The 22,728-nt window shown below is 35.6% G+C and overlaps 2 protein-coding genes across 3 annotated transcripts in view; both read left to right on the top strand.

Annotated features, from left to right (window-relative positions):
- LOC109825673 (D-amino acid dehydrogenase) overlaps positions 1-20,721 on the top strand; it is a 47,999-nt gene extending 27,278 nt beyond the window's left edge. For both annotated transcript variants that reach the window (XM_020392541.1, XM_020392540.1), the window contains exons 6-9: positions 1,393-1,561; positions 8,824-8,970; positions 9,101-9,189; positions 20,339-20,721. In XM_020392541.1, coding sequence (XP_020248130.1) covers positions 1,393-1,561; positions 8,824-8,970; positions 9,101-9,189; positions 20,339-20,434 — 501 coding nt within the window. In that variant the 3' untranslated portion in view covers positions 20,435-20,721. The remainder of the gene's footprint in view (positions 1-1,392; positions 1,562-8,823; positions 8,971-9,100; positions 9,190-20,338) is intronic.
- LOC109825674 lies at positions 10,886-13,666 on the top strand. Its single transcript, XM_020392542.1, has 3 exons — positions 10,886-12,811; positions 12,896-13,014; positions 13,111-13,666. The coding sequence occupies exons 1-3, from the start codon at positions 12,460-12,462 to the stop codon at positions 13,546-13,548; spliced, it is 909 nt and encodes a 302-aa protein (XP_020248131.1). The 5' UTR covers positions 10,886-12,459; the 3' UTR covers positions 13,549-13,666.

The raw sequence follows: 22,728 nt of genomic DNA on the forward strand, positions 1-22,728 counted from the left end.
TCCGACAGCAACCCCCACCCACCCACCCATCAATGACCCGCCACCTGCACATGCCTTGAAATAATGTAAACATGGAAGAAAATAAACCCCACCAGGTGAACACCTAGAACCATTTGTTCAACCTTTTTCAGCAATTACCAAGATGCGAATCTTTAGTCACACCCAGATTTTCTACTGTTCAGCTTTTTTGAGTGACAATCAAAATCGTTTTTGGTTTCAGGTTTTATCCGTCCCAGTTTATGTCCTGGTATTGATTATAACAATTAAATCAAAAACGTCAGACGCGTAATAACATTTACAAAAGGTAGATAATCATATTCTATTGACTTTCTCCCACCTTGTTTTAATGCTAGTTGCCTGCCGAGTTTCATGCAAAATAAGCTGAGCGGACACACTTTATTGCTAGTTGCCTGCGGAGTCTCATGCAAAATAAGCTGGGTAGATACAGTAGCATGATTCCATGTAGAACCCAGCTCATTTGTCCTTGTGTGTCATGTTGCATTAACCTGTCCCCTCAACTCCCTTTTGTAACTGAGTTGTGCTTTATGCTTAGGCCCCATTTGGTTTTTCCGTTCCTAACTTTGCACTCATGTATCTGAGATCTGAGAAGTTGAAATGAAGGAATAAAAATTCCACATCACAAATTATCATTCCTTGTAATTGATTGAACTTTTTCAGGCATTTTATTTATTTGTACCTCATTTTAATTGTTATAGTCGGGGAACTGCAAGCTTCTCTGTTATTGGTGAGAAACTGCACTGTTCCAAATGCCAATCCCTTCATTTCTTGGCAAGATGTTGTGAAGGACTATGTAATAGTCAAAAGATTGTATGCTTTCTGTTAGAATGATTAAGTATCAACTATAATCCGCGATAATTACAAGAAATCCGAAAGGTCTACCAGTCTATTTTGTTGATTCCTTGGTTCAGGTTAAGGGTTATGAAAATTCTTCTGTGAGAATTTGGAAACATAAACCTTGTTCACAGTGATGATCCTGCTAAACAGTTTTATTATAAGAAAATTGCTATAGTTCAACCATACTGTTTACTTGGTTCAATTGTGTTGTTTAAAAGGGGTCGATAAAAATTATTTTGCGACAATTTGGAGATGATTTTATTTATATGATCATGTCCATGCTATCAATAACATCATTAATACCAGTGATATTGGTTGTTTCTTTTGACTCGCATACATCTTTCTAGCTGAGTAGTTTTGCTTTCTGCATAGAGTTTTCATATTTCAGTGTCAAGTTTTCCGTGGTATCAAAATTGAATAAATGAATTTTTGATGTCATCACTAATTTGTTATGTTTTTATATCGAATGAAGTTTTTCCCTCCAAACAATTTTGCATAGTCTTAAGTTTTTATTTCATTCTCTCTCTGCATTGATAGGGCCATCTTCTGGTGCTGGAGAATTTCAACAGAATTCATCTGAACCATGGCCTGATGGAGGTTGGATACCTTGGCCATAAAGCTGCTAAATCACCTTCCGATGTTGATGACGACTTGTTGTCTATATCAATGACTGCCACAATGGATATGGTCGGGAATCTTGTTCTAGGTAAAATTTTCCATCTTCATGTCGACGATACGCTTAAAGAGCAATGAGAATGTATTAATGTGTGACCACCATGAAGTTTGCTATCTTTCTGATGTCAATATATTTCAACCCTTGGCTTCTCTTTATGGATATTATTCCCCTATTCTTGGATTTTCCTTTATTGTTTAACCTTCTCCAACGTTGCACACATGCACAATTTAAATATGGTGGTTGGCAGTGTGAGTATAAATTTTGAGATGAAATTATCTCAAAGAGTACTTTAACATCCAAATAATTGCTGCAAATTGATAAAGGGAAGTCATTCAAGTTGATAATCCACCCAATTGTATTCAATCTAAAATTATTAATTTTTACTTTCGATAAAAGCATTTAACATTAGATTGAAGATGCTGGTAACGCCATTAGATGGGCACAACAAAATGCATAACTGACTTTTACGTTAAATTGGCTATTGATACATACGGAATCATTTCTTAGAAGAATTTTAAATGTTGCATGCATTAATGAAATGTTATTGATTTCCAGATATATCTTGTTTCAAGAGGGATGGAAAACCAGCCTTCATATCTGTTTGTATAAATAGTGAGCCATCCAAGTTGTAAAATACTGAGCATTGGTAGTATGCATTCTGTTCTATGTCTATTGAGGTTGTGAAATTGATGCAATGGTTGTAGCCTGTGGGGTGACCTCATATGGACAATGAATCTATTTTCTGCCAGAGTGAATTGTAAGATGATTTATTGAGTGTAGTGGCAGGATCCTTTTACATAGTATCAGAGAAAACATAGGTTCAATTCCCACCGATCATGAATTTAAACGAATTTTAAAAAATGATAGCGCTGCAGTAGTCAAGGTTTTGTCCCTTAAAAAAGGGGCTCAACATGTGGGGTACTGTTAGAGTATTAACAGCACTGTTAGAGTATTAACATTCTTTTTTCTTATATGGTCATTTTTTTGAACAGGACATTTCTTGATTAACCAATGCACACTGGTCGTATAAAATATTAGGAAGTTTCTTAAAATTTCACTAATTTTGTACCATTACATAGATACTTTAGAAGAACTTCGCCTGCTTTGATTCTTTGCATAATATCCTCAGACTTCAGAATGATGCTATTAGTGGAAAAGATTATTTCTGGGTAATCATTTCTGGGTACTTCTTGGCCTTCACTTTTGATTATACCTTTGTTTCTTTACATGGTTCTGTTAAACTGCATCTCATACATTCCTGTCACACACAAAAAAACTATTGGGTTTACCATTGTAGATTGTGTTTTTAAGCTACAGTAATTTTTCTTTAATTTAGTAAGTTCTTTTGCCAAATTTATTCAAAAGTCAAATAGCTTAATTCGTTGGGGCTTTCAAGTATCACGGTGTAGATATGAGGTTCGACTCTTGCCTACCGCAATTTTTTTATTTTTGCATAATAAAGAAAAATAAAATTGACTAAATATCAGAAAACCCCCTTAACTTTGGACAATTATCGGATAACCCCCTTTGGCCTAAAAAATTTCAGAACCCCCACTCTTAAGTATAGAGCTTATTAGACCCCCCACCCCACGCCCACCCCACCCACACCCCACCCACACCCCCAACAAAAACATAGGGATTATTAGAAAACTCCTTCTCTAGTATAGAGCTTATTAGAAAAGCCCCTCTTTAAGCATAGAGCTTATTAGAAAACCCCATTTAACATTCATATTTTATCAGAAAATCCCTTTTAACTTTGAGATTTTATTAGAAACCCCACTTTAACTTTGATATTTTATTAGAAAATCCCCTAATAAAATCTCAAAGTCCTTTGCTTGATAAAGGGGATTTTCTGGTACCCCTATACTTAAAGTAGGATTTTTTGGATATTTTCAAAGTTAAGGGGGTTATTCGACAATTGTCCCAAGTAAGGGGGTTTTATGATATTAAGTCTATAAATATCCTTTTTAAAGACCTAGGGGTACGGTTATGTAGGGAGCTAGGCACATCTCAATAGAGGGCATTTTGCATATGCTTCCAACTTATAAAACCACTCTTTACGACCGCCAATTTTTAAAACAACTCTTTAAGACCAAATGATTTCATGAACTGTAATAGGATAATATAATAGTGAAATGAGGCATAATATAAATTTTTGCCTAGAGGTACTAAATGGTATCCATATCCGAGAAAATATCCGTAACCATATCTGTTAAGATATAGATATGGTTACTCAAATCTGTAACTGATAGGATATGGTTACAGATATATCCGGATCCGTATCTGAAATATCCGATAACATATTGGTCATACTGCTGCAATAGTTTTAACCTGTAGATTAATATATTTGAGGTTAATTTTGATGATCCAGATGTCTAATCTTAGTTTTTCAGATATAATAAACATATTAATGAACTCTTTTGTATCACATGAAACTGTTTAACCTAAAAAAACACGCTATATTGTGCTAAATGTGCGTTATATTATATAACCAGTTAACATGAGTGTTTTAGGTTAAATTGTATCTTTAATTAGGACACATTCCACCGTCCAAATCATTTAAATCCACTGTTATAAATAACGGTAAATAGCTCCGCAATAGCGGCGCTAATAGCGTTAGCAGTCCCTTCCTGCTACGCTATGCTATCACCCAATAACAATGACATATTGCGGAATATGCGTTTTTCGCTTGCAAAAGCGGTCAATAGCGCACCACAGCAGTTAGTTGCTATTTAAAAAATCCGCTTTTTTATTGCTATTTAAAAACGGTTTGAGATTTATTTTTTTTAAAGTTAAACCCAACTAGCAACAACTATATCTCACTACCTCCCCCGCTTTCAGGCATACTCCCGCCGCCTCCCATAGCCTCTGACACCTCTCTCTAACACCTCCCTTAGCACTTGCTCTCACCTCCTCTCGTCGTGAGCTCCTCTAGTGCAGTCCTCTCATCGCTTAGCTCATCTTCTCGAAGATGACGACTCTTTGACTTCTCCAGTTATCTTTGGTATTATGGGACGGTTACATTTTTATTTCACGTTTAGAATCTCTTTAAATCATCAAATGCACTTTTAGATTTTCTTAATTTTTTAATATTTATACATATCTAAATTAGGTCGTTATTTGACTTTACGTTTTTCACCGCTATTTTATCAAAATAGCCCCAAATAGCCTTAGCGATGCATCACCGCTACACGACTCTTCCTGCGAATATGCGATCTCATTGCCTTCTCCAACCCCCAACCCTAACTCTTTGCCTCCTTTGAAACTCCTCCGGCTATCGGCGGATTATGTGACTCCGGTGAGGTAATTTTTTATTTTTCAGTTAAGTATCGGGCAACTCAGTTTATATCCTTTATATAAATAGTGATTCTAAAATTACCTTCCAAATTTTGACCTTTGATATTGCCAATTTACCATAAATCATGTCAAACTTGTTGCGCCATTACTTTACTTTCAACATAATTTTTTAACATCTGTCACAGAATTATAGTACCGAGCTTAATTAGTGGGTTCATTGTGTTGGTTAGATAATTATTTTTAGTAATTACTTAGTTTTGATTAGGTTTTAGTTTTTAGTTTTTAGTTAACACTTGGGTTTGTGAAATTAAGTTTGCACACTCTGTATATGCAAAATTTCTTATTGTTGCATAATTATGTTTAGTTTAGTTGATGTAGTGAACTTGATCAGGAGTTAGAATATTTTTGTGATGCTAAGAACTCGAGAGGTGGAAGTGTTTAGACTTGTTTTTATTGCCTTAAACTTGTTAATGTTAACGTATTTGATCATTTGATGATGCTTTTTGAATGGTTGTTAGTCATGTATAACTAACTTTTGTTAAGAAATTGTGATACTATATTTTTATATTTGATAATTGTGGTGTTATGTTTAAAAAGTTTGATGATTCTAAGTATTAAAGTTATTATGAATTGTTAGTATCGTTGTTTTAAAAAGCATCATCCTAGTCCGCCTAGGCGTACGCTTAGGTTGTACCTAGGCCGCCTAACAAGCTCCTAGCATTTGAGCGGTACTTCGACTGCCCACCTAGGCTTCCCAATGTTTTTTATAATCTTATTAGTTATTATTTTGGTTATTTATTATTAAAGTATGCATGATTTATTATGGATCTAAGATTGCTATGTTTTTTTCTTTTTTACAAATTTATATGAATTTAATACATATTTTTTATCAATTATTATAATTAAATAATTTCAAAAGTACCGAAACGCCTAGGTGTTGCCTACGCGTCTAGGCGCTGGCTTAAATGCCTAGTCTGCCTAGCGTATGCTGTAATATTAGTTAGTATTTATAAAATATTTAAATAATTAACAAACAATATAACCTACGTTATTCGTTACGTTTTTTTTGCTTTTTTTCCTTACCCCTTAATCAATGTTTTAAATATCGACCGACATATCCGACATGTCGGCCGACATATCGGTTTGAGGGCTTGACCGACACGATATGGACGTTTTTAACTCGTATATCGGTTTTCAAGGCCAAATCGGAAATATCAGGGTCATATCGGGCATACCGTCCTATTATTTAGCTTTGAAAAATCGACCGATATAGTACTTTTTTTAAGATCTGTTTTTTGTTATCGGGTTTGGATTTAGTGATAAATACCCAAACCCGTTTGACCCGTTCTCATGTTTAAGGGTTCCTTATGAACCCGATAGAAAGAATTTATGAACCCAAATCCATATATTATTTACTTTTTTATATGTTTAGTCTATAGAATTTATAAAGTATGCTTATATTGAATTTATGAATGTTTAGATTATATTTAGGATATGATATTATACATATGCACACTACCCGATATGGCAATCCGATATTTAGTCAATGTCCCCCGATATATCCCCGATTTTCGTTATCCGATATGGATTTCAGCCATCCGACATGAACCCGACATCCGATATTTAAAACCTTGCCCTTAATAGGAGGCGAAGTGTTACATAACCCATTTTCGTTATTTTTAACATTGGAATTTTTCTTACAGAGGTGTATTCGTATCCGTATCCATATCTGATGGGTAAGCGGATACGGATATGATAAGTATCATATCCGAGCCTTATCCAGACCAAATGCACACTTACTTTTGCCTATAAACCCAAAATTTACACTGTTTTAAATTCACCTTTTTTCTATTGTAAACCCTAACTCCCAACCCCTCCCTATTTATTTTTAAATCTGCCTGATCCAAAATCACTGTGAGACCTGAATACTTCAAATAACGTTTTACTCCATATTTTTAAAACCTGCTTACTAAGTATTTAGGTATACATTATATTTTCAAAGTCATTGTTAATCAGTTTTCTATTTTTTTTCTTTTTATCACGTTAATGTCGCGTCATCCAATCTAAAAAGTGGTATTTTGCCTATAAACCAAAAAATTTACCTTTATTTATTTTAAAAACCCATCCACTTAAAAAAACACTCTTAGATCCAATGCCTTTTGATTATGCTGTACCTTTCTCTACTTTTCTCTAAGTTGTTATGAATGTGATGTATATTTTGAACCAATAATTAACCATTTCTTTAGGTTTTCCCTCATGCTAACGTTGTAGTATTGGAGATGGATTTTTCACCTATAAAACTTAAGTTTTGTCCCTATTTTATTTAGAATCATCTACCTCCAAAATGGTTTTTTCTCTAGAGCCTAGAGATCTCGACTCAATTTACTTTTGAACCCATCCACTTCTAAAATCACTCCTAGACACAAAATTCTCAACCGGAGTATTTTTAACTCACATTGTATTTCAATTGTTTGATACATGTCGTTAATTGCTATATTTTGTTGTTTTTGCTATAGTTTTTTTATGTGATTAGATATACAATGTATTTACAATCTAAATGCGTAACGGATTTTTTCCATTTTTCATGCAAATGCTGCGGCATCGTGCGGGTCAATTTTTCTCATTATTTTTGAGTCGTTTACATCCCGAAGCTCTCTACAGTTGTATTTGAGAATCACATGATTTCTATTCTCATCAACTAATATAGAATACTTAGTAAACAACACACACATTAGACCTAGTGACGACTCATGGTCTACAATAAAGGGCACCCCGGTGCACAAGGCTCACACTATTGTGGGCTCTAGGTGAGGTTAGATGTACGTAGCCTAACCTTCGCATGCACATGCAGAGAGACTGTTTCTGAGACCCGAACACCTCCAGGTCACGAGCAAACAACCTTTCTATCGCGCCATGGTTCAGACTCATGTTCTACAATATTTCAAGGTTATCTATAACGGATAGCGTCGCGTAGCGGTGAGACATCACTAAGGCTATTTCGGGCTATTGCGGCAAAATAGCGGTAAAAAACGTAAAGTCAAATAGCGGTCTAATTTAAATATGTATAAATACTAAAAAAAAAAAATTAAAGAAAAATCTAAGAAATCTAAAAGTACATATTGGATGATTTAAAAAGATCCTAAACATGAAATAGACATGTAACCATCACGTAATACCGAAGATGACCGGAGGAATTAAAAAGTTATCGTTTTCGAGAAGAGGAGTTTAGCAGTGACATGACTGCCCTAAGAGGAGCTCACGGTGAAGGAGGTGAGAGGAAGTATCAAGGTAGGTGTCAGAGGCTATGAGAGGTGGCAGGAGTATGCTGAAAATCACAGGAGAAGATGAAATGCAATGATCAATGGTTGAGTTTAATTTAAAAAAAAAAAGCCTTAAACCGCTTTTAAATAACAGTCAAAAAGCAAATTTCGAATACAATCGCTCACTATTTACTATTATGACACACTATTGGCCGTTTTTGCGAACAGACATTCCGCAATATGTCACCGTTATTGCGCGATATCGTAGCGGGCGATAGCGTCGCGGGAAGGAACCGCTAACGCTATTAGCGTCGCTATTGCGGGGCTATTTACCCCTATTTATAACAGTGCAATATTTAAAATAAATTATTGGAGGATCTTTGCATACATATTCTGAGCAAAACAGACCAGCAGTCTGCTTCCATCAATTGAATAGGTTTTCTAGTGGCAAGAAAGTTGTTTCCGTAATTTATGGTTTCAACATATTCATTAAGTTCATTCATTTGTTTCAAACTATTTGGTCATGATGCTATTGAGTATTGACAATAACATATTGGATGATAGCATCAGTTACCAATTTCCAGTCATTTATGTTTTAAGCTTTGTGCAAATGGCTCATTTATGTTTAATAGTGCACTGAGTGCAAAAACAAGCAGTTGACTAGATTTAGCAGAAATCTCGAGTTCGCCCTTATGAAAAAAGATCTCTTTACAATTAACATGAATGCATTTTCAGGAAGCAGCCGGCAGTTCGTTGGATTCAATAGAGAAGTAGATGAGTCTATTATCAGGTGTATACTGGATCGTGCTGGAGAGTTCTTTCCTGCTATAAGAGCTTTATCTCGTAACATAAATCAGATAAGGATAGGCCACCGACCTTACAGTAAGCCTTAAGCTCTCTTTACCAGTCTGAAATATTTTATGTTCTCCAATTCTATTAGCCAGCAAACTTTGACAACCTTTCCTGAAAATAATTGTCTCACTAATGAAAGAAATATATGCACTAATTTCAGTGCCAGATGGTAAGCCTGTCATTGCGCCTGTCCCAGGATTACCAAAAGTTTTACTTGCTGCTGGACATGAAGGAAGTGGACTTTGCATGGTAACCTTCAAATTATATAGAACATTATGGATTTTAGATGATGCACTTCTATTTTGATGTTTCCACTGATATTGTGAATCAGCTGACAATACAATTGGTACTTCTTTTTTTTAATTGGTTTAGAACTCACATCTTTAACGTGATAATTTTAGTATTCACATACAGAAAGAACAAACTTAGAATGTGCATAGTTAACTTCAAATATTTTTTTCTTTGTTGACTGGTCATATAACCATACCACTGAGTTTAGTTTTGTTCACAAAGCACCTGTCGATGAATGCTGGTATATTGTCACGCCCCGGTTTCAAAACGTAATAACTTGGGATGTGACTCGGCCGACAATGCAACCATACGGTCACATTCACGCCAGTGTTTTTAAAGGTGCTCTTGGGCGCTCGCCTCGGGCGCAAGGCGCTGCGGCGCAGTGAAATAGCGCCCCGCATGAGGTGCGGGGCGCTACACTTACGCCAAGCGCGCGCCCCAGAGCGCCCGAGAGCGCTTCGCTTGTGCAGGGAAGGCGATCAACTCCGTTTTCAGCACGATTGGCTTAAGAAAATGCGGGCTATCGGGTAGAAACCCGACTCAAGCTTAAACCCAAAAAGGCCAAAACAGATCTAACCTGTTACAACAAAAAATTTGGGCTCGTGGTTCGTTTTTCAGCGTGATTGGCTTCTCCGACATTTCCTCGGGTCTTCGTTTTCGTGTTCTGTCTCTCCCTTTCAACTTCGTGTTCGGTCTCTCCCTTTCGATTCCAGTTCGCCGACTTCCTGAGAGCGACGAGAAGCTACCGACGAGCAGCTGGCAGTGAGAAGGAGACTGCAGCAAGTAATTTTTTCCTTTTTTTTCCTTTTCTTTTCTTCGGTGACTTGGTCTTCCTTTTCTTCTTTTTTTTGACTTGGGTCTTCCGTTCTCCTTTATCTTCGGTTCACTTTTTTTTTCTTTTCTGGCTGCTACAGTTTTTTTCTTTTTTCTTCTTCTCACGTGAATGTTTGTCACTCTTTTTTTATTTGCTTGTTACCTGCTACAGTAAACTGATTTTTAATTGATAATAGGTAATTATTAAAGTTTGGTTTGTGGACTCTTGTTACCTGCTACAGTAAACTGATTTTTAATTGATAATAGGTAATTATTAAAGTTTGGTTTGTGGACTATTTTGATTAATAATAGGCTAATGATTAATTGATGTTGATCACTTGATTAATAATAGGCTAATTGATTAATAATAGGCTAATGATTAATAATAGGCTAATTAATATTAGGTAACTATTAAAGTTCTGTTGACTGTTAAGAGTCTTAAGATGAGGTTGATCACTTGATTGATTGATTAAAGTTCGGTTGAAATGCGCAGTCATGAAATTATGAAATTGCAACAACATCGTTCTTATTAATACATATCAGTCATAATTGTTAAAAATGTGCTACAATTTGATTTCCTGTGCGAGATTGCGAGTACTGATTCTTGCTATTTGAGCTAGGTGTAGTGCTACTAGTTGACTTGAAAGTTGAAATTTGAAACTTGATTCGTCATTTGTAACCTGTAAAGAGGAAAATAAAATTTAGCAAAATAATTGTTAGTGATGCAATATATTAGTATGAAAATTTGAATAATATGCAAGCTTGAATGAAAATTAACGTACATATTTAATACTTTAATTCACTAAATCTATTTTCATTGTTTTGATGTAGATATGTCTTCATCAGCGGGTAGTGAAAGAAGACAAGATCCTACATGGAAATATATTTCATTGGTTGACGAAGGAAATGCCAATAAACATAAGTGCATATTTTATAACAAAATCACAAATGGCGGCATATCTCGACAAAAAGAACATCTAATCAGGACGGATAGGAAACGCAAAAATGTGAGTCTTTGTCAAAAAGTCCCTCCCGATGTGGTTGAAGAGCTTAAAGATTATGAAGAAAGGCAAAAGATAGCTAAAAGACAACAAGCTATTGATGAATATCTCCCTGAACTTGGAGATGGGAACATGTGGAAATTGATGATGAGGAGGAATAAGATGAACAAGTACTAGAACGTAGAGATAGAGGAAAAGGCCCGACAGTTTCTAGGTCATCTTCGGTAACGGCAAGAGGAAGAGGGAGTGTTGGCTTGCACAGTGTGGGATCTTCTATAGGCCCAAAGAGGAAGGGGCCGATGGATGCATTTCTTACATTCGATCTCGCTCTAGAGGTCGCCAAGGATGAAAGAAGGTACAAGTTGAGGCAATCGTGTATTGAAGAAAGCCTCAATAAAGATGCAGTGGCTAAAGTGTATCAAGACATAGCTCGGTGGTGGTATCAAGCTGGCATTCCCTTTAATGCCGCTCGTCTTAGATTTTTTAAAATCATGTTAAAGTCTGTAGGGGCTTTTGGGCCTAACTTGTCTCCTCCGACATTACACCATTTGAGAGAACCTTTGCTTAGGAAGGAGAAAAAAATACATCGATGATCTGATACAACCTCATAAAGAGGTGTGAGCTACAAAAGGTTGTTCTTTCATGTTAGATGGTTGGAGTGACAGAAAAGGGAGGACATTGATCAACTTTCTTGTGAACTCTCCTCATGGTACGATGTTTCTTTCCTCTATTGATGCTTCTGATGAGATCAAGACGGGTGATAGAATGTTTGAGATACTTAGCGAGCAGATTAAGCTCATAGGACCTCAGAATGTGGTTCAGATCGTCACGGATAACCATTCTAGTCTCAAATATGCAGGTAAATTTTAAGCAATTAATTTTATTTTGGTTATGAATCCTTTGCTAATGCTATGTTAGGATGCTCAGATATTGATCTTTTTTTTATTCTTTTATTTATAGGAGCGGAATAGGAAAAAGAGTATCCTCATTTATATTGTACTCCTTGTGCTGCTCATTGTATTAATCTCATGCTCAAGGATATTGGTAAACTACCATCTGTGAAGTTAACATTGAGTCGAGCTATGGAGTTGACTGTATTCATCTACTCACATGCGTGGGTTTTGAAGCTGATGAGAGGTCAAACTAATGGCAGAGAGCTTCTTAGACCAGTGGTGACACAATTTGCCACATCATTTATGACTTTGTCAATCATCCATCGACAGAAAAATAACCTCAGAAAGATATTTAATTTGGAGACATGGAGACAAAGTAAGTAGCAAGAGATTCAAAGGGCGAATCAGCTGAAAGGATAGTTCATATACTATCTTTCTGGAACAACATTGTTCGTATTCTCAAGCTGACGGCTCCTCTATTTGGTGTTCTGAAACTTATTGATGGTGATAAGAAGCCTGCTATGAGATATAATTATGAGGCTATGGATAGAGCTAAGGAGGTTATTGCTAAAGCCTTTAGTGATGATTCAACAAAATATTCTGAGGTATTTGATATTATTGATAAGAGGTGGCAGGATCAACTTCATCGGCCTTTACATGCTGCAGGATATTACCTCAATCCTGCATTTTTCAATGACCATCCAAACATCCAAGGGGATGACGAAGTTATGAGAGGTCTTTATCAAGTCATTGAGAAGATGGTGCCCACACAAGACCAAGACAAGGTTGATAGACAGTTAGATATATACAGGTATGCTGGAGGTCTTTTTGGTATGGAGATAGCTAAGAGAAACAGAAAGAAGAAGTCTCCAGGTAAATATGCATAATATAAACCCTTAATTGACTAGATTTCTTATAAGTAATACACTACTAATCACAGTCTATTTAAATTGGCAGCTGATTGGTGGGAGTCTTATGGTGCATCAGCACCAGAGTTGCAGAAGCTTGCTGTTAGAGTCCTCAGCCTTACTTGTAGCTCCTCTGGCTGTGAAAGAAATTGGAGTATTTTTGAGCAAGTATGATTAGTTTTATTTTATTCAACAAAATATATTTTATTCCCTTAGAGATATGAATATTGATTTGATTGATTTGTATAAAATTATAAATTACAGATACACACCAAGAAGAATAAATTGGATCATAAAAGGTTGCAAGATCTAGTTTACTGCAAGTACAACCAAGCTTTGAAGGAGAGATATGACTGCAGAGATACTATTGATCCGATTAAGCTGGCTGATATAGATGAAAGCAATGAGTGGTTGTTAGGGCAGTTTGGTGAAGGTGAAAATGCAGAGAATGACCTGGTGGAGGGCGAGGATAACCTTACATATGGTGTCGTAGGAGATGCGATGGGAGCTGAAGAAGATGATGCTATGTATCTAAGATCGACTAGTAGGTTTCGAGGATCTTTGAGTGGTATTGGTTCATCGTCGAGGAGGGAGCCAGTTTCTGAGTCGGAAGATGAAGAGGAGTTTAATGATGAGGAGGAGACTGAAGAGGAGGATATACCCTTAGAAGAGGATGATGATGATGTTAATGAGGACGATTAGTCATTTGAGTCATTAGGCTATTATTTTGCTACTTATTTGCTTTGTTTAATTAGATTGCTTGCTTTGCTTTAATGTTAGTGAACTCCTTAAGTGTTCTAGTTGCTTTGTTTTTTTTTGTTATTGGACAACTTGATTTGCTTCAATGATTAAAACTTTATCTTGTGATCTGGTAGTGTATATTTTATATATTTCGAGTCATTGACAATTTTATGTGAAATTCACAAATATATATATTTTTCATTCATTTTGTATATCTCAAAATTTTTGTGGTACGGACTGCGTCTCGCTTCACTCGGACGCGCGCCTCGCATTGCGCCTTACGCATGTGCGCGTAAACTGACTTTACGCCCCACATTGCGCCTCGCGCATTGAAAACACTGATTCACGTCTCTGGATCATCTTGTACATAGATATATTGCCCAAAAGAACTACTACATAGAACATGTAACTGAGATAACAAAAAAATAGATAGATAAAGAAATCTCTAAACAAAGACGGAGTTCTCTTATATGTACACAACTATCCAATTAGGAAAGAGGAAAATACATCATAGTCTGGAGAACCACATGTAATTATAGGAAAAAGTTCTAAATACATTACAGCTGAGAGAATGATAGGATAGAAGGTGATCACTGCCGCTGGATCTGATTCCTCAAGGTACGCTCGGTCCTACTAAGAAAAAACAAAGAACCGTTCAATTCCCCTTTATAAACCTCATATTTGTTGGTTTAATTTAAATGGTTGTGCATGAAATGTTATGCACTAACTATAGAGTTATCGTGGAACGACTTTCGTAAAACTATGAAAAATAACCGTGACCCAGAACATGTCCAATCAAGATGGGTGCACAGTCTAGTTGATGCTATAATAGTAATAGCCAAGGAAAAACCTCATATCGGGATATCGATATTGAGGGCATAGCCATGTTATGAAAGCACGCTTGTAAATCACATTTTTAACATGAGTCGTCTTCATGCACAGTCTTTCCTATTGAATGACAACTAGGTGATCAAACAACAAATTTCTATAAAGTCATGCATGTCAAACACAATACACACCCACTAAGAAATACTCAGAGCATTAGGGTTGATTCCTCAAACATGAGTGACATAAAAATCAAACATGCCTCATGTGAATGGTCAATGCAGAAAAAGAGATAAATCATAAGGGAGAAAGAAACATGGGAAAAAAAAGAATGCCCAAGTTCTACTTGGACTGTCCATAATTACTATATGTATAAACCGGGTTTTTAATCTAATCATGACATTTCCGGTGATCTCCATTATCAATACTAGACCAGTCTTGCCTATTTAGGCACTTGATGGTACAATATTCCGTAATATAGAAATTTACATAAATGATCAAGTAAATTGATCAGTACTTCCACTTGTAGTCAAAGACCCTCAATTTCCGATTCCACCTCTAGTTTGTTCAGCAGCCTAAATCATTACATATCTCATTCCTATTAGTCTGCATAAACATTGATTGTCAAGAGCATTTAAAAATAAATATGTCTCCTAAGTAGTTAAATACGTCTATGGAACTGGCATAAAGTGTTAGCAGGCACTAGAATGCTACTGCTTGGTTCTAGTAAATGCACGTTTAACTCATTCAAACCCCTTGCTTAACCAATTTCTCAGAGACATATTTAGGGAATGTGATTTCCCTCACTTCTTAGTTTATAGTGTACCATAGATGTGAATAAAGATTCTGCAAATAAATCTGATATCTAAACAATATCTCAACTCCTTCCAAGCCTAGGGAATTTTGCATACACTAGTCCACATTTTTAGGGTGAGCTATCTATGCTCATTAGTACCTTGCATTAAGAGCATGTTACAAGCTTCTAGAAAGCCGATATCAATTTCGCAACAAGTTGTGGAATCTTAGTAACTACCTATCTGCAGTTTTTTTTTTCAATCTGGAAAACTGTGGTCCATGAAAGAAAAATAATGGGTGATGACAATGACCAAATGATGAACCTAACTACCACAGTAATCACCGCTACTATCGTGGGAAATAGACTCAATACCCAAAAGAAAACATATTTTACTTACTTCAATATATATATATCTTAAATACACAAAAAGAATGGGAAGAAATAATCTAGAATTAAGAGCCTTCAGATAGTTCAAATAGATCATGATTTGTTCCTTAAGTTGACGAGGTTCACAAGTAATGCATACTACTTCTGGTCAAAGATAACTTTTCCCATGCACAAATTGGGCAAGCTACATATGCCAAGTCAAACTTGCCAAGACTTGCAGCCTATAAAAAAAATATGAAAGGGAAAGTCCTTTATACATGTAGCAAACCAACACCAAGACACAAAACAAACACAAGACAGAAGTGGTGGGCTCGTGACTGTAATACCCCAACCCTTGAGAGGGTGATGTGATTAGTATTGATAGATTTGATTGGTATATTCATACCACCAAGATGCATCTTCTTTTCGGGAACCTAACTCTTAGAAACTCCAAAGTTAAGCGTGCTTGGCCTGGAGAAATTCTAGGATGGGTGACCCCCTGAGAAGTTTTCCAGGGAGCGCGTGAGTGAGGACAAAACGTGCTGAAAAGACATGTGGTAGTTTGTGAGGCCAGTCCATCAGATCTAATAGTGTACCGACTCGGGGATTCCGGGGCGGGGCGTTACAGTGACTACATAGACTTCTTGTTCAGGGATGTATCCATCGCCGACTTTTGTTCTAGTCCCAACACATACACCTCATACTAGCCTACATTCTTAAGACTATGGTTTTAATCATGTAACAGGCCTCAAGGTATCCTTATTGGCATCAACAATGGTCAGGGAGAGTCTACAAATGCACTATAATTCAAATGGAGCTCCAGAGTTCCAAAAGTTTCAGGTCTGATCCTCAAGAAATACTTAACTAGTGCAGAGAGCATAATAATAATGAGAACAAATTCTTAGAGGACTAGAGAATGATATAGTACTACGAAATGAGAACATAAATGAGGATACTCAAGAAGATTTCAAGAAATTTCAAACCAAGGAAGAAATGAATGTTTGCCGATTATGAAAAAATAATGCGATCAATAAAAGAGTTAAAAGGAATGCTTGCCGATTATGAAAAATTAATGCGGTTAATAAAAGAGTTAAATGAATGCTTGCCGATTATGAAAAATAAGATGATCATGAAAAATAAAAAGGTTGAAGGATAAGAAATGCTTGCCAATTAATGTTGAACCAAAAATTCAAGCAAAGATCATTCCCCTCTCATCTTCAAGCTTTAATTGTTGCTTTCCTCTCTCTCTCTCTCTTCTTTTTTTTCTTTCTCTCTCTCTCTCTCTCTCTCTCTCTCTCTCTCTCTCCCGTGAACAAATATGCTCTCTCTCTTTTCCCGTGAGACAAATTTTGGAAGGGGGTTTAAAGGGAGAGATTAGTGGAGGAATTTGTTTAGTGGGGAGATAAGGAGAAGTTAGGTGAGAGATTTGTGGAGAGGGATTAGTAGGTTTGTTAGGATTTTCTAGGATGAGTTTTTATTTTATTTATTTATTATTTATTTATTTCAATCCTGTTATCATGTGGGCCTCCGAATGAATTGATTCGCATCTAAAAAAATGGATTATTACATATATACATATGGAAACCAGAAGAAGTGGAATTCCTATTCATCTTCCTAGTAAAGTGCATGTACCTTTGTTTTTCTTTCATTGCATTAAAGTTCAAGTAAGGCTTTCTGCTAGAAGCGCTACAGAACCATGTTTATACTATGCTTAGGTTTGTGGTACAAGTACGTGGATATCCTATTTCCAATGGTGCGACATGAATGTATAAGTTGCATTAGGATCATAGTACTTTTTCCTAGGGCCATCTCAATGATTATGCATGTAATATTTGTATGCATGTGGGGAGGAGATACACATATACATTTGAAGACATGTAAACTAACTATTACGATTATTGAAATATTTATCTTTTCCATAGGAAAAAAACATTAATTAATAAAATAAAATCATAAGTCTAAATGCATTAACAAAATTCAATATGGGAGAAGGGACTGAATTTGGTAATACAGAGAAAACCGATTCTAAGATAGCCACTTTATGTTTGGTCCAATGAGTAGTAGGAGGTGCTATCTTTTTCTCTGTCTTTTCCGTAAAATCTGTGATTAGGTACATGTTTGTGTCTGTTTTTGTTGGTTAACATGCAAGAAAATTTTTCAAAACCAACCACTTTTGAGATTTGTTTTCAAAAATCGATAGATTTATGTAGCATTTTCGACCTAGTTTCAGCCAAATGGTTAAAACTGGGTCAAAATGCGAAATAAGTTGCTAAAACTTTACGGGATTTAGGATCTTGTGTAGTTTAGCAGACGACTAAACTGCACGGGATTCTCAATCCCATGTAGTTTAGAATTAGGCTAAACTCGACGGGATTGTGAATCACAGGGAGTTCAATATATAATTTCAAGTTCAAAGCTGACATGATTGCAATAGTTAGCTAAGTGGTTAGCTCAAAGAAAGCTAGACTTCAATCATTCAAGTGGTCCTGTGTTCGAATCTCATCCCAACATATTTTATTTCCTTGAACAGTAGAAAAAATTTACTAGCTTGAGATTCAAACCCTGTGTTTCCCATCCAAGCCTTATAGGCTAATGCTATAACCACTAAACCCACTACACATAATTGCTTATTCTGTGTAGTTTGTTTATTGTAAACTTCACAGGATTCAGAATCCCTAAAGTTTGGTAAAAGACCACCATCTACGCCAAGCTTTTTTGTTTAGCGCTGATTAATTAAGGATTAAACTTGACGAGGTTCTAAATCCCGTGAAGTTTTCACATTTTATTTAGCATTTTTAACCCAGTTTCAGCTAGCTGGCTGAAACTAGGTTGAAAAGGTTAAATAAAAGATAAATAGGTCAATTTTTTAAAAATAAAGTTCCAAAATGATTGGTTTTGAAAATTTGTCGTTAACATGCAAGTTGGTAGGTTATACACTCTTTTCAAGCAAGCTGTTTTCATTCATATTTATGCATGTTACTGGTCATATTTATTTTCTTAGTTTATTTCTTATTTTGTTTTTTTGTTTTTTTCACCCTCTTTGAAATGAAATGAGATCTCCTTCTGTGAATACTTTTCTTAGTTCTCAGTCCCCTTCCTATACTCTGGAATAGTAGGTTACCTGCGAACTGGCTTTCTAGGTTTGCCTTCCTTTCCATATTCTAGTTATTTTTTCTGTAGTTTTCATTTTTTCTTTTTGGGATCCTTTTAATTAATTTGGTGTGATGTGTGTTTATATGGGTGTTTTCTTCTCTTCTTGTTTTCTTTGTGTGGGCGAACTGGTGCGTGCATGCGTGTGTCTGCATGTGTTTGTGACTGTGCTGCTGCTGTTGTGGTGGTCTTTTTAGGATCAGAATGACCCTATTTAAAAATTCTTGGAGGATATTAAATTAGTAATGATGACGATGTTGATGAGTGAAAGTTTCTTCTACAAAAAATTAAGACATTGATTGCTACTAATGTCTAAGTAGGAGTTTCTATTATGTAATTGGGAGGATGAGAGATGCTTTAGAAAGAGCTTATGTTCATGAGTGATGGATTGTTCACATGATTATGAGTAGTAATAATGCCCAATAATAGAGATTCGATAATAGAAAGTATGGGCACAGATATGAGCCGTGGACATGCGATTTTTCAACTCCTTTAAATGCAAGATGATTCAAAACTACTGCATTTCTAAAATATCTAAAATAATAAGTAGATACTGCACATATACATGCATCAAAAGATGTGCTCTTGCATTTGAAAGTCCAGACATTTTTGATAACAAAATAACACGCAACATATGTTAATGTTAAAATTCTACCTTGCACTTTTATCATTGCAAGAGGAACAAGTCTTGACTATGCAACTTCTATGTGCATGTATATCTTTATATTTCACTTGTGCTAAGTCCACTAAAGCATAATCTTTGACATAGCAATGAAAATTAAAAAAAAAATCTCAAACATGTAAATTGAGTAAAGATGAAATGTGAACATGTGTCAGAAAAGTGACCAAGAGATGTCCTAAATTAAAGAATATAGTATATAATTGAGGACACACATAGGAAGTGTTTAAAACGTGTTCAAGGGTTAAGAAGTGTTGGTTGCCAGCATATGCATCTTGTGTGTCCAACACGAGTACTTATGCTTCAACAAACATTTGAGGATTATTGGTGTCCCAAAATTACACTCTTCAAATTTGTGGGTAAGATCTGGATTACATACATCTTTTCCTTGGTAGAGTTGGATTTTAAATTATTCTCATGATACAAGGTGTACATTTGTCATTTCGTGTTCTGATGCAATGACCACTATGTTTATCCTACATATACGGAAAATATTGCACACATCCACATTTCCTTTTGGGGATCTGCCTGCTTTCCACTAACTTTCCTTTAGTTTGTTCTAATATTTGTAGATGTGATAATATTGACCACCCTCCTCTTTAAGGAGAAAGACGTAACTGCTTAAACATACTTCAAAAATGCTTTTAGATCACGAGCTTTTTCATGTTACGATTCTTCCACAGTCAGTTACTGGATAACAGTTATAAAAGGTTAATTCACATGTCATTTTCTTGGCATTCTTGAATGGGTTTGTATTTGATTGTAAACTTTCTTTCATGTCTAGGTTATGTGCCAGTCAGTCAGTTTTTGAAGTGTTTTGTTTCACTTCTTAATTTGTTACATTTTGTACCCGGTTGATAAATCCTTGCTATTACCATGGCATGGTGCATAATATTTGTAAAAAATATCTGATGTTTTTTAATTACCTATTTCAGGCATTGGGCACGGCAGAAATGGTAGGTGATATGATTCTCAACAACCCGGGGAAAGTAAATCGTACACCCTTCTTAATGCAAGGAAGATTTGTTTAATTAAATACAAGCTTCTCATAGAGCATCAAAAGAATTGCATATCCAGAGTGTGCTTGTATATTTGATTCCCAAGTTTGTCTCCTTGTTGTCCTGGGAATTTGTACTCGTGAGAAGGAAAATTAAGTAGTGACTAGTCTTATGGATAGGCTACTACATTTAGAGAACAGAAAAGTTTGTCAAAAAGGATAAATCTTGTATCAACACTTGAGAGGGCATAAAGGAAGTTGCTGAATTTGAATTTACCTGTGATGAATTGTTATGGTTTTATGAATATTCATTTAGGTTAATAGCTGTTGTCTGCGAGCCTGTCTGCTGACTGCTGCACTGTGACTACAGCATAAGGTGGGCTTAGGCACCTTCGATGCTGGATACAGCTGAAAACTTTTTTGTATTCTTATAAGTTTACTGACCAGAAGTCAAAGTTTCAGGTAAACTTCATAATACCTACATGTTATGTCAAAAATTGTGATGGCTGATTATCAAACACCGCATCTTCTGTGAGTTCTGCCTATCACAACGAAATACTTCAACACCTCTAATATGTCCAAAGTTATTTCTTCAACTATGTATCAAATATCAAATATATTGAACTATCTGTTGCAACAGAATAGATGATCACATAAATGAAAATCTGGCAATTACAGTTTTATAGCCATTTTGATGGAAGAAGCCTAGATGACATTATGATGATGGCGGAAGTAATTGCGACAACGGAGCTTCATAACTAGAAACTGATGCAGCTTCTATAAAGGTACTGTTCACATTACACGTTCTCACTCTGTCATTTTATTTGTTTTTCCAGTTGAAATATATTCTGTCAAGTTCTATGAATCTTATTGTTTATTTTGTTATGTCTGGAACTTTTCTAAGATCTCTTCTAAGCCTTTGTCATTTCATTTATTGAACATACATAAAAGTGGCAGGAAGGAGGCTCGAGCCTGGCTGACTTCCGCATGGAAAAGGAACTCCTTTGTACAACAAAGGAAGAACAAAAGGAAAAAAAAAGAGGAAAGTTAGCTACTTTTGAAATATAGTCCTAGGTAGAACACATATATGTAGAATATCAAAGCCTTATCACATACCTAAAAATAAAATGTGATGCGTGTGGGATTGATGCCGTCAGAAGGGAATCAGCGAAGGCATTGTTCTTTCATAATGTTTTTGAAATAATCCATCCTGCAAATTAAAAAACAAAAAAGAATTTTGGGTATCCTCTTGTACCTTTACATTATTAGAGATGTGGCTCATTATATGATTTTGATCTTCCAACTTGATGAAAATATTAAGGTTGGCGGAACCATTGAAAGAAAACTTGACTAATGCTTTACGTAACCTAAAATGAATTGGATCGAAACAGAAAATTTGGATTTTAAATTCAAAGTGGCATGGCAACATACTTAGTCACTCTTCTGTTGAGTTTCCATCATGTAAAATTCGTGCAAAATGATTCCTGTGCCCACAGTTTAATAGTACTCTTAAGACTTGATTTTCAACAGTTCTTAGCAGTATGCATGTAAATGTTGAATCCCTATCCCGGGTAACTTCATCTCCTTGCTGTTAGGCAAGCAAGGAGTTGTCATTCCCTAAAATTACATATGCTTCATTAATCATCAAATGGTGCAGAAGAACAGACATGTTTCAAATACTTCTAACTATTAATAAGTTGAATTAAATATTCCCTTCTTGTAGTAAAGTTTTTCCTATCATTGATAACTCAAATTTGTGACTAAACCTCCTCTATTTTAGGAAACTTTTTCCATCAAACATGTCTGCAAATCAAACAAACCAACTTGTATCATATCATTAATGAATATTTTTCCTGCCTATATGAATTTATATACTGCCAAAGTGTCATGAACTGTTGCCTAAAATACTTTTATTCAACCTTCACAATATGAGCTCTGATTTACATGGTATAGCCTAAAATACTTTTTAAACCTGAACTCTTTCTCTGTTGGTTGGTCATTACCTTTCAAGCGAAACACCACGGCAACAACAACAACAACAACAAAGTCTTTACCCAAAATGTTTACGGTTGAGTACATGAATCCTTTTCTAAGTCATCTCCTTCATTAAGCATTTTCATATCCTTCTTAAGTGCTTCTAACTATGCTTTTTTATGTCTACCTCTAACAAGGTTTTAAATATCGGATATTATGGAAATATCTGACCATTTTATTCTATTCTAGGCCATCTCCTTTGTTAAGTTAACTATTATCATATGCTTCTTAAGTGCTTCTAACTATGTGTTTTTATGTCTACCTATAGCAAGGTTTTAAGTATCGGATATTATG

Source organism: Asparagus officinalis, chromosome 10 (genome assembly GCF_001876935.1).
Source record: "Asparagus officinalis chromosome 10, Aspof.V1, whole genome shotgun sequence".
In the NCBI taxonomy this organism is placed as follows: domain Eukaryota; kingdom Viridiplantae; phylum Streptophyta; class Magnoliopsida; order Asparagales; family Asparagaceae; genus Asparagus; species Asparagus officinalis.

Excerpts from the sequence above, each read along its gene's own strand:
- LOC109825674 (XM_020392542.1), top strand. The coding sequence starts at position 12,460 with ATGAGATATAATTATGAGGCTATGGATAGAGCTAAGGAGGTTATTGCT. Across the intron at positions 12,812-12,895 it reads CAGAAAGAAGAAGTCTCCAG|CTGATTGGTGGGAGTCTTAT; the intron begins GTAAATATGCAT and ends TTAAATTGGCAG. Across the intron at positions 13,015-13,110 it reads ATTGGAGTATTTTTGAGCAA|ATACACACCAAGAAGAATAA; the intron begins GTATGATTAGTT and ends TATAAATTACAG.